We start from the raw sequence: 13,183 nt of genomic DNA on the forward strand, positions 1-13,183 counted from the left end.
ACCAGTCTGGCTATTCTCCATTGACCTCTCTCATCAACAAGGCATTTCCATCCACTGAACTGCCACTCACTGGATGTTTTTTGTTTTTGGCACCATTCTGAGTAAACTCTAGAGACTGTTGTGCATGAAAATCCCAGGACATCAGCAGTTACAGAAATACTCAAACCAGCCCATCTGTCACCAACAATGCCTCGGTCAACATCATTAAGATCACATTTTTCCCCCATTCTGATGGTTGATGTGAACATTAACTGAAGCTTCTAACTCGTATCTGCATGATTGTATGGAATGCACTGCTGCCACACGATTGGCTGATTAGATAATCATATGAATAAGTAGGTGTACAGTTGTTCCTAATTAAGTGCTCAGTGATTAAGGTTGCCCACTGTCCCGTATAATACGGAATCATCCCGTATTTGAGGGAACAAAGTTGCGTTCCGTACTAAATGCAAACGGGTTGGTTTTAGTCCTGCATTTTAATGTCTCACACCCAAACTGCTAAGAATGTTTCACAAATCAGGAAAATGGACCTGAAACACACACCTTTCAAGTGAGTTGTGTGAGATATTGGCTGTTAAATGTTACACAGACAAACACTTGAGTGGTCAGGGAAAAGATAAATAAAAATCAGCACGTCTTCATTGTGTTTTCAGGCAAAAGCAGGAGAATATTGTCAAACAGATAGCAATCGAGTGCATCATAATTGTTTCTCACCATTGTGATTTCAAAAATAATTCATGACATTACATTAAATTGCATACTTCAGGGCTTGTTCTGGAAGAGACATTCAGCAAAATGACAGAGAGAAAAATTGGAGCACTTTTTAAAAGTACAACACAGTACAGGTTTAGTAAAAAAGCTTTTTGCACATTTCCCTTGTGATAAACACTATTTACTGCCAAAACAACAACATTGTAATCCAAGGAGAAATACACTATATCATGTTAAGTGTTTTCTTTCCCATAAAAATCCATTATAATGCATGGTTACTACTAAGACTTGTCCTGAGACAAAACACTTTTTTTTTAGTGATAAAAAATTACTATATTTTTAATTAATCTAAAAATAAAATACATATTAGTTATATAGCCAACTGTCTACAAACTGATGACCCAAATTTGTAACAGGAAGTCAGCCAAAAATGAAAAGGATAAGTTAAATTATAGGGAAGAAAATGCTTGGCAGAAAAATATGATCTTTCTTTATTGATTGCAGCTTCGTTCTTTTGGCAAAAGGTTGTGTTTACTCTAAGTGAAGATTGATAAAAATCAATCTCAAAATTTTTCCTGGATGTTGCATTAAAGTGTTTTTCATTAAAGCGTATTATGGGCAGTCCACACCTAATGTTTTTTTTGTGTCTGTCTGCCCTGTTTTTCCAATTGTTTTCTATGTAAACAAGCTTTAGGTGGACCTCTTTAACTTTTGTGCAGCATCTCATTCTGGAGCACCACTGAAAAAAAATATTCTGTATATAAATCTGGAATGTCTCGTTTTTGGTTGGTAGAATGTTGGCAACCCTATAAGTGAGTTTAAGACTGCAAAAGGCAAACAAAAAGTACATAATAATACAAAGTGTACAAAGATGTGGAAGATCTGTTCTACCTCTTCCCTGTGCATATGGATTCTGCCATCTTTCCAAGTAATTGGTCAGTGCTGCCAGTTTTCCTCGTTTGCTAATTCCCAGCCATGACCCGCCTTCCTTCCCTTCTTCCATGTCCACACCTAATGACAGAAAACAAAAACACAAAGCGACAATAAATCCACTCTCCTGGCCATATTAAAAACAGCAGGGGAGCAGATTTACAGAAGTACCAAACAGCTCAAGTATGCTCAGTTTGAATGACCTAGACAGGAAAAAGTATTTTTCATCTTGATTTTGAAAAGAAAACAAGCATTGCAATTTATAGCCTCAAGCACATCGATCTGTCCAGAGAGGGCCAACTCTTTGAAAAAGAGAATCCTGAAGTGAACTTTGGTTCACACTTAATTCACTAAATTCTTTCTAAACACCAGCACTACATGGCTTCATAAACACTTCTCACCAAAACTACAGAATGGCTCTTGTTTGGAAAACGGTCCAGCATAGGGCTGCACAATTTGGGAAAAAAGTCATATTGCGATTATTAAGGTTAATATTGCGATATGCGATTGCGATATAATAAACAAATGGTATCATGAGTCAACTTGCTTGGTTATCAACGAAAATGCACAAATAGAGAACTAATAATGCTGAAATGTGTATTTTTCAACTCAAACATACAAACTAGCAACAACTATAAATGCACAGCGTTTTCAAATTAAAATATTTTTACAAAATTAAATAATATTTTTGCATTACTGCAAACTTGTTATTTTGTTATTTTCTCAATATTACACCTAAATAAAATATAACAATAAATAAGAACACACGAATTTTCACGAAAATAAGATTGTCCAAACAAACAGGGACATTTAAGCAGGATGTAACATGTACTTTGTATAAACTCTTTTGAAAAGGAACCTGGATATAAAAGTGTGGTTCACTCAATCAAACCACTAAAACATTTGTTGTTGTGTGTGTCTGTGTGTGTGTGTGTGTGTGTGTGTGTGTGTGTATATATATATATATATAAATATACACATATACACGCACACATTTTATTGTTGTTGTAATTTTAAAGTAATTTTTCACATAAGATTGATCTTATGATGATCTCATCAATGATGCAACACGTTGCAAGTTGCAGACAGCGGGGGTGGGAGACGAGCGTCTCCGTGTTAGAGTGTGCATCAGCCGGCGAAACTTAAAATCTCTCCCTGTCTCGACTCCCGGTCAGATTGGGTCTCTTCAGCAGCTCTGACCGCACAGAGAATGACAGTTTTGGAGTTTGTGCTTATTTACATGTCACGCTCCCGTATTATATTAACTTTAATTATTGATGAAATAAAGACATATCGCCAAGCTGTGATCTCTGTTTTTGTGTTATTTTTTCTGGCCGCCAGTTCAGTGTCGGTCTGCTCGGCATCCATCTTCACCTGATTTCCACGCTGAACACCGGAAACTCACATGACCACACATGCCACTCCCTAAACTGAGACTGACTGGTCATCTTTTTATTAGTGGTGTAGAAAATGGGCAAACAGCTCTCAGAGAGAATGTCCACACATGCACTTATTTATTTAATAAAATCGCAGCATTTGCTGTCAAATAATTGCACAGGCTGACATTGTGATTGCGATATGATTAATCGTGCAGCACTAGTCCAGCATTTCTTACTAAAGTCTCAGATTTTGCTCTCTGTAAGGAACTCATTAAAGGGTGAAAGATTTTAAAGCCTCCACTGCAATACCCATTACCACCCAAAGACTCATTGCTCATCCATACCCTACAATTCACCCCTCCAGACAGATAAGGGCTTCTCCTTGAGTGGAAGAATTTATTCCTGCCACAGCATATAAAAGAGGCCATCAATTAAGTGTGACCCAGTGCTGTCTGACACATTGATAACAAAGGGGAACATAGACAAACAACAAATGTCCATGACTATCTTTTGTGGGGAGGGGAATTACTTATTTCTCTTCTGAGATGTATGGTTTTGCAGATTGTGGGTCGTCAGTCAATTGAATAGTTATTTCTTCTTGAGGGTGATCAGCTAAATCCTGAAAATGGACACTTAATCAATGAAATATTAGGAAAGGAGATTATAATCAGCCACAGAGCTTGACTGTGACTGAAAAGTTCAATTCCACTGTTGTGCCATTAACCAAGAGACTTAATGTGTGTGAATGGGTGAATAAGACGCAGAGTAAAGTGCTTTGAATACCGCTAAGGTTAAAAAGTGCAGACCATTTACCATTTAAAGAGATAGTTACCCCAAAATGAAAATTCAGTCATTGCTTACTACTCTATGTTCTAAACCAATATGACTTTATTAACACAAAGAGAGACATTTTGAAAAACATTTGCTCAGTGATGTCATACAATGGAAGTTTATGGTGACTACCTTTTCTGGCTTCAAAAGGTTGCAAAATTATCATTCAGAAGTCAAATTAATTATTTTATGCTACTCCTGCCTTGTTCTGAAGCCATAACATAAGTTTGGGAAGAAACAAACCAAAACCTAATATTATTTTTAGTGAAAATCTTGACCAAACGTTGATCTCCTGTTCGCGTTCATGAGAGTGCACAAGAGGAACAGTTCACGCAGCCCCCGGTTGTGAGATGGGCCACAAAATAAAGTGTTATGAGAAAGATTCTGGACCAGTGCCAGTTCACAGTGTATACCGACTACCTGAAGCGACGCCACAAACAGAAACCAAGCCATTGACAGAATATGTCATTGGGGCTGGTTAAGGAAAACAAATCTGATTAACATAGAAAAGAACATTTTAATTGTGTGTCATTTGGCGTCAGGTTAGGACACAGTGTGATGCTGCCTTCCATCTCTGAATGATTTCCGAGTACTCTGCTTCAAACAAATAAGGCTGAGTAAGTATATTTCCTTTTTGACTCAAACTCTTCAGACATGTTTTTTAAGTCGGTTGTCTGGTTTGTGTGCAGCTGTGTTGTGTTCTCTGCTCTGAATTTCTCTGGTGGTCCAGTTGCACCAACAACAATGCGGTTTTTCTCACAAGTAGGGGTTTGTGTATTTTGCTGCTCTCATGCACTCTCATGAACGCGCACCGGAGAGCAATGGTCGGACAAGATTTTCACTAAATAATTAATTAGATTTCAGTTTGTTCACCAAACCTTATCGTATGCCTTCAGAACAATGCATGAGTCGCATACAATAATTTATTAGACTTCTGAATTTCTCCCTTTGTGTTAAGAAAAAGAAAGTCATTTGAGTTTATAACAATATGGGGTGAGTAAATAATGACAGAATTTTCATTTTTGGGTGAATAACCCTTTAACCATCATAACCCTTTTGAAGAGGATGTACAGTACTGTAGATGCCACCAGCCTATCTTCTGATTGTTCCTCTTAATCATCATTTAATTGGACAACAAAAATGCCTCTCTTAACTAATTGTTTAGACAAATGACATCCAATGACTCACTGAATGACACAGTTTAAACCAGCAAGTAGTAGTCTGTTAAAACAGATTAGTGGAATTGGATAAAAATCCAGTGGATTTTGAGGATAAAAAAAGATACTTTTATTATACAGTGCTTATATAGTGCCCAAGAGCTTAATTTAAATCCTAAATATAGAACCTTTATTATAAAGAGCTTATATAGAGCTAAACTTAAAGCCTAAATATAGTACCTTTAATAATTATTTTAGTCAGGGGATATACTGCCCAAAAATTTATTTGGACATTACATTACATAACAAAATATCAAGTAAAATACCATTTATTTTAAAGAAAGATGGCAAAAAGTACACTTTTTAAACAAAAAATTTCAAGCAAAGAAGTTTGTCAGGTTTTAAATAACACAATATTAAACAATAGATACACTGTTCAAAATGAAGACAAAAAGTTCAGACACTTTTTTGTTGTCAAACTTAGTAGAGCATGTGATAATGTGATGAACTACATGCGTGGTTACTAGAACACCTGTGTGAACTTTAAGAGAACTGACTTCACACATTCACTAAAAAAACACTTTGCGACCATGACACTTGGCTTGATCATTGGCTATCCAAATGAAATCCATTCATTTGAAGTGTGACTTCTGAAGTGTGCAAAACTATCAATTTTTATAATCAACTAGTCAGTCGGTTGTTTGCACGATTAGTCGACTAGTCTGTGTTAAGTATAAGCCTAATAATGTATAATAAGGCTCTGTTCAATTTTGGATATTGTATATTTATCTTATATACAAATAATACAAATTATATTTACCACTGAGTATCTCACTGTTGCTTCCCCAGAAGTCTGCAGCCTTGGATGGCCTGTTGTACAGCTCATCTCTGTTAGCAGCCAGAATAAGCCTGCAGAAGCACACAAAAAGAAGGGGTAAATCACACAATCTCTTTCACAGTATGCTCCATATCCAACCATGAAGAAAGCATCCCATTTCTGTAATAAAACATGAAGAACACATTTTGCTTTGCAATGTCCTTTCTAAACAGTAATGGACAGTGTGTTAAAAAGCTGAAACTTTTTTTGTGGAGTTTCTGTGTGAGTGGAAGAGATGGAGGCTAGGCTAGCACTGTTGAGTGAGCTCAGGTCACATGTGATCACACGCTGATCCCATGAGTGCTGACTGCTTTGTCAGCTACACACCTATAGCCCAGAGCAGCTCAGCTGTGATGCTGACATCTGTTATGTGTGGTTTTATTGTCCCAATTCAGGCCTGATCTACTGTAAATGCCTCACCTCTGAATTTCGACCAATTAATTTTCATAACGTTTCCATGATCTTTCCAGTCATTTGTGATAACTAGAAAAGGATTTTAAAAAATCAGTCAAATTAAGCATACCTATAAAATGTGCATTCATCATAGATATTTCCATGACATTTAAGATTGTATCAACTTCCATTACTTTTTCAGGCCCGGAAAACACATTTAAAACTCCCTGAAATGCCCAGGTTTTCATGACTGTGGGAACTCCGACAATAGCTTTAAATTATAAGGAGTTTTACAGACACACACGCTCAATGAATCAAACAGTAATAATTATTTTTTTCCTGACTTCATTTTCAACAACTGCTTAACAAAAGCATGAAGAGTCACATCCACTACATTTCCAGCCTGCAGAACCAGACAGGCATACAGAGAATGATGCGATATCCTGGGGGCTTCACAGATTGATCTACAATAGTTAATGTACCACAGGAATATGTGCACTGCTTTCTACCGAAGAGAGCTTGCAAAGCAGAAAAGCTCCTCTACACCTGAAAACAACTTACTGGTAGACAATGTCAATTATGCCAGACCTTGGGCAAGGTTATCACTTTCTTAGTCAGCCCAAATGGAGAGATATTCATTGTCATTGAAAGAGAAAAATGGCAAAAGAAAATGGAACTGCAGGAACAATGATCCCCGAATATGTCAGACTGCACAAACATACAGAACAATGTTTTTATAGCACCATCGAATGACCATACTTTAAGGAATATTTCTGGTTTGATACAAGTCAAGCTCAATCTACAGCTTTTGTGGCATAAAGTTGATTTTCTTTAAAAAAAAAAAAAATCTGGGTTAAAGTGAGGCACTTACAATGGAAGTGCATAACTGTATCCATCTGTTCCAACTGTATCCATAAATGCTAAAATACTCAACCTTTTTAATATTATAGCCACAAGACACAAATAATCTGCATGTTAACATGATATTATTGTGATAAAATTGCATACTAACAATTTCTGTGTAAAGGTATATTACATTTTACAACTTCATTGTCATGGCGACGTAACGCGATAAACTCTAATACCATAAAATTAACGCAGAAACAATGATTTAAACAGCATAACATCTCAAATAATACACAAGTTTAAACAGAAGAATTACTTTAAGTGATTTTACATTTCTGCCTCCAAATCCTCCAAACATTGTCTCCATTCACATCCATTGTAAATTTCTCACTTTAACCTCGATTTTTGATTAAGAAGAGGAACGAGTTGAAATAATTTTTGTGGTAACCATAATTATGACATATATGCTGTTGATTAAGCTTAACATGTATTGAACCCAGACTATTTCTTTAAACACTTCAGGACTTCAACCTATGAATGACTTATAGCCTACATTTTAAGCTGGAATTGGAGACAGTATTTAATCATCAAATACATTATTTCAAGTCCACCGCATCAAAGAAAGAGAAATGAGGTCCATGGTGCTGATAAGATACAAGCATCAAGAGCTTTAAGAAAGAATGTTGTGCAGAGCTGTTGGAGACACCTGACATACTAGTAGCAGAGAATTTCAATGATATTTTATCCAAATAATCTCTAGATATACTGGTTAAACTTGAAAATTACCTACATTTCAAAATGTTTAAGCATTTCTGACAGGTTCCATCAGTTCCAAAGAAACAATATTGTGGATCCATTTTAGGGACATCAAAGCTGTCATAGACTTTTAAAGTAACATGATAAAGACTGCCTGCCTGTTTTCTCTCAAAGGGATTATAAAATTAGAGGTTCATATAATGAAGATTAAAAAAAAAAAGAGGTGTGTCTGGTCAGCTTGAACTGTAATGAACTTTGGAATAACTGTACACTTCTGGGTGTTGAGGCAGAACCCCTCATTAATCTTGAGGGCATTTTGGTTTTAAAGCAGGATTAATGCAACTGACTTGAATTGGCTGAATCATAATGCATGAAAGGCTAGTGATACAAGGGTGTTTTCTGATCCCAAATTAAACAAGCAGAAATGCACTCAGTATTCTGTAATATTGTTCAGTACAGTACAGTTCTTTGTACAGTAGGAGAGACTGGAGGGAATGTAACAGGGGAAATATTAATACTGTTGTATTAATAATGATAACACTTAAATAATGATGACACTTATACAGCAGATGCTCAGTAAAATCTCTCTCTGTCTGTGAAAAAGGAGTGTAACTGTATTACTTGTCTAACATTTTTCTTCTTATGTCTAAAGTTTTGATGCCTTTGAATTTACCTTATTTCTATTTAATTTCTAGCTGAGATATTCTTTTAAAAATCTTAGTTTGTGTTCAGCAGAAGTAAGTAAGTCTGGGACACATCTGGGATGGCAGGAGGGTGAGTAAATAATGAGAGAATTTTCATTTCCTTTAAATTTTATATTATGATCAAGGTATCACCATAAAAAGTCTATTAATAGTACAGTTACATAAAATATCTAGCAGGCACATTTGTCTGGGTCTTTAAGTTATAAAGGTAAAATGTAATAAAGATTGTACATTTGCTCCTGGCCTCCCTTACATCTCATTGCTGTTTCGTAAACAAGGTTGAGCTACCTACCTAAATCAGAGGAACAGCTGTAACACAATAAAACCCTTCAAGACACAACGTCATTGATTAGATTTTACATCCTGGGCTGAGTCATATGTGACTGACTCAAAATTAGATAATCAAATTAGAGCAGGGCAATAATCCTGATTAGTGTAGCGTGTTACAATCTGACAATATTAACAGTGGTAAACTCTCAGTGAAGGGGAAAGATGACATTGCACACAAGAAAACAAATTGATAACATACACCGAATCTTCAGACCACCAGGCAATAGCAACTGCGAAAAAGACCAGCTTGACTCAATGAAGCTCCAAAGAGACTCGTGGCCTTGAGGCATCACCTTTAGGGTCTGAGAGCTCAGAATTGTGGTAGAGGTCAAGTTGCCTAGTCCTTCAGCTTGGCTCACAACAACACTATCTTTGTCCTGCATGTTCACAGCTTTTATGGCTTTTTGTATAAAGTAAATATTTGTCATTATTTGGAACTTGTTTTTCCAAACTCATATGAAAGTCATGGTGTGTTCCAGGTGTGGAATTACATGAGGGTGAGTAAATGATCACAGAATTTTCATGATAGATTTAACCATGCCTTTGTACAAGAACTTACTACATTCCTACTTGTATTGAACACAGAGGCCATAAAATGCATGAGAAAGTTGAAACAAAGGGTGATCAACCAACTAAAGAGGAAGTGCAACCAAAAATCTAAATGCAATACTTTAAAATTAAAATAGGAACACTCACTCTACAGTATAAGTGAAATTTGAGCTTCAGCTTTGTTTGAATAAAACTTACATGACGTTTCGAAAGGACAGCTCAGAGAATAGGTCACCTACCTGTAGGCATTTTTGGATGCAGGCCGAGGGTCAAACTTGAAGAAGATGATGCACATGTGGAGGTCACTGATGGCAGAAGTTTTCAATCACAATAAGGCCAAAGGTCAGAACTAGGACATGCTAGGTGCTAGAAGAAGAAAATGAGACCATGAATTTTGAATAAGTGAAAACAAAAGCTGTTCCAGTAAGGCTGAATGTTAGCCTCAGTCAACATTCCTAGATGCACCGATCAAACATTATTTAAGGAACAATTCTCACTGAAATCTAACAATACCTCAGTCTGAAAATATACAAAATAGCGAGTGACCAGATAGATTGAGCAGCAATAAATATTTAAAACCACTGGATAACACACTACAACCACTCAGTCGCCACTGATATTAATTATATCGCAAAAAGATGCAATTCAAGTGAATGTTGACTGAGGCTAACATTCAGCCTAACATCATCTTTTGTGTTCCACATATTAAAGGAAATCTTGCAGGTTTGGAACAACATGAGTAAATTACGACAGTATTATCAATCATGGGTGTACTGTCTCTTTAAGTGTAATACTAACAGAATCACTAATATAACACTGCCCCTTTAAACTGAACATTTCATGCCTCGAAAGAAATAGACATTTATAATGAGACAAATAATAAAAAAAAATACAACTTATCTATTATTCCACTTTTAGTAGATTTGGACAGTTTGCGTTCAGAAACATTGCTAGTCAATGAACATCAGCCTTTTAAGATATTATGAATGGATTCCATTAGACATATATTTAATTGAAACTGCTGTCTATATCCCCAAATGTGGATTATTAATGGTAAATTATCCAGTAGGCTTATGTGTCAGTTGAGAGAAACAATTTGACAGCAGGCTAGCAGTCGCCTAACAAGCTTGCTAACCGGTTGGCTAACTTAAGGACAACGATCAAAATCGAACAAACACCTGAATAAAGTGTATGCGTATAAAACAACTATTCCGGATATTACTCACGGATCCATGTGTTGCTCATGATCAATTCATTGTGCTAGTACTGTGAGAGGTAACTAGGAGCACAGAGTAATTCTGTAATGTTCAAAGAGCAAAACCAAAAATGATATGACGTCAGCTGAGAAAACCTTGCTCTGATTGGCTGAAACTGGACCAGACAACGAGAACTGCACTGCCCACAATAAAAAAAGCTGTTCAGGGAACAGTGTTTATTTCGTGTTTTATTTCACTGCTTTTGAAGCAGTGTTTTATAAACTGAATCCAGATCAGAATCCTTGAGCGTTTGTTGTCAACCGTACAACAATCGCGAGTTTCTTGACGTGGCTCTTTTCCCAATTGAAACGTGTTATAGGCTATTCATTATATGTTGTTATGTGTTTAATTTGACATAGCATGGTCAATTATTATGTTTGACATAAGTTTAATTCTAACACAACACGTTTTTGCGTCCATCTGTGCTGATTTTAAATTGTTTATCTATAAAATCACACAATAGATGGACGTCTATTTGCGCTGTGTTTCGTTGTTGTTTTTTCAGCGTCTCCCGCAGGAGTAGACATTGCAACTTGTCTTGTGACACCTGTGATGCATCTAACTTTTTAGTGCAAGAAAGTTTTCGGTCTGCATGGCTCAATCAATCAAACAATCTCCACCTTCACTTTCCTCTACTTTTTTGTGTGCATATCGCCACCTACTGAGCAGGGAGGAGAATTTACGGACTTACAGTTTAAGTCAGACGTTTACATACACATTGGCCAAATACACTTAAACTCAGTTATTTACAATTCCTGACATTTAATAGTAGAAAACATTCCCTGTCTTAGGTCAGTTAGGATTAACTGATTAACCGCTCCACTGATGATGCCATTGCATCTACACTACACACTGCTCTCTCCCATCTGGAAAAAAGGAACACATATGTGAGAATGCTGTTTGTAGACTACAGCTCAGCATTCAACACCATAGTGCCCTCCAAGCTTGATATGAAACTCCGGGCTCTGGGCTTAAACAGCTCGCTGTGCAGCTGGATCCTGGATTTCCTGTCAGGCAGACGTCAGGTGGTTAGAATGGGCAGCAACATCTCCTCATTACTGACCCTCAACACTGGAGCCCCGCAGGGCTGTGTTCTTAACCCTCTCCTGTATTCCCTATACACGCATGACTGTGTGGCAACACATAGCTCCAATACCATCATTAAGTTTGCTGACGATACGACGGTGGTAGGTCTGATCACTGACAATGATGAAAGAGCCTACAGAGAGGAGGTGCACACTCTGACACGCTGGTGTCAGGAGCACAACCTCTCCCTCAATGTCAGTAAAACCAAGGAGCTTGTAGTGGACTTCAGGAGAAAAGACAGAGTACACAGCCCCATCACCATTAATGGAGCACCGGTGGAGAGAGTCAGCAGTTTCAAGTTCCTCGGTGTCCACATCACTGAGGAACTCACATGGTCCGTCCACACTGAGGCCGTTGTGAAGAAGGCTCACCAGCGTCTCTTCTTCCTGAGACGGCTGAGGAAGTTTGGAATGAACCACCACATCCTCACACGGTTCTACACCAGCACTGTAGAGAGCATCCTGACTGGCTGCATCACCGCCTGGTACGGCAATAGCACCGCCCACAACTGCAAAGCCCTGCAAAGGGTGGTGCGAACTGCCAGAAACATCATCGGAGGTGAGCTTCCCTCCCTCCAGGACATATACACAAGGCGGTGTGAAAAAAGCTCGGAGGATCATCAGAGACTCCAGCCACCCGAGTCATGGTCTGTTCTCACTGCTACCATCAGGCAGGCGGTATTGCTGCATCAGGACCCGCACTAGCCGACTACATGACAGCTTCTTCCCCCAAGCAGTCAGACTGTTGAACACTTGATCTATCAGGATCAATAATTAGCACTGCACTTTATAATCTATCTCAAACTGGACTGTCAACATATTCTCCTCAATTCAACTACTTATATATTTTCATATACTCCCACTTATTGTATATTGTGTATTCTATATTGTGTGTATTGTATACTGTACATTGTATATAATTATTGTGTTGTGTAAGTATGTGTACATATGATATGTAAATTGTGTTGTTTATTGTAATTGGTCTCGTCACTGTCATGACTGCTATGTTGCTCGGAACTGCACACAAGAATTTCACCTACTGTTGCACTTGTGTACATGGTAGTGTGACAATAAATTGATTTGATTTGATTTGATTAACTTTATTATAAGATTGTGAAATGTCAGAAGAAGAATCCTTTATTTTGGTCACACATTATACAGACAGTTTTTTTTGCATATACAGTGAAATTTATTAGTTTTCACATATCCCAGCTAAGCTGGGGTCAGAGTGCAGGGTCAGCCATGATACGGCACCCCTGGAGCAGATAAGGTTAAGGGCCTTGCTCAAGGGCCCAACAGTGGCATCTTGGTGGTGCTGGGGCTTGAACCCCTGTCCTTCTGGTTAGTAACCCTGAACCTCAACCACTGAGCCATCATTA

General features: G+C 37.5%; 1 protein-coding gene across 2 annotated transcripts in view; it reads right to left on the reverse strand.

Moving 5' to 3' along the window:
- tango2 (transport and golgi organization 2 homolog (Drosophila)) overlaps positions 1 to 10,797 on the reverse strand; it is a 33,894-nt gene extending 23,097 nt beyond the window's left edge. For both annotated transcript variants that reach the window (XM_052103821.1, XM_052103812.1), the window contains exons 1-4: positions 10,690 to 10,797; positions 9,703 to 9,829; positions 5,829 to 5,917; positions 1,603 to 1,722 (exon numbers count right to left, since the gene is read on the reverse strand). In XM_052103821.1, coding sequence (XP_051959781.1) covers positions 1,603 to 1,722; positions 5,829 to 5,917; positions 9,703 to 9,758 — 265 coding nt within the window. In that variant the 5' untranslated portion in view covers positions 9,759 to 9,829; positions 10,690 to 10,797. The remainder of the gene's footprint in view (positions 1 to 1,602; positions 1,723 to 5,828; positions 5,918 to 9,702; positions 9,830 to 10,689) is intronic.
- Positions 10,798 to 13,183: the final 2,386 nt, after the last annotated feature.

This window comes from Xyrauchen texanus, chromosome 3 (genome assembly GCF_025860055.1).
Source record: "Xyrauchen texanus isolate HMW12.3.18 chromosome 3, RBS_HiC_50CHRs, whole genome shotgun sequence".
In the NCBI taxonomy this organism is placed as follows: domain Eukaryota; kingdom Metazoa; phylum Chordata; class Actinopteri; order Cypriniformes; family Catostomidae; genus Xyrauchen; species Xyrauchen texanus.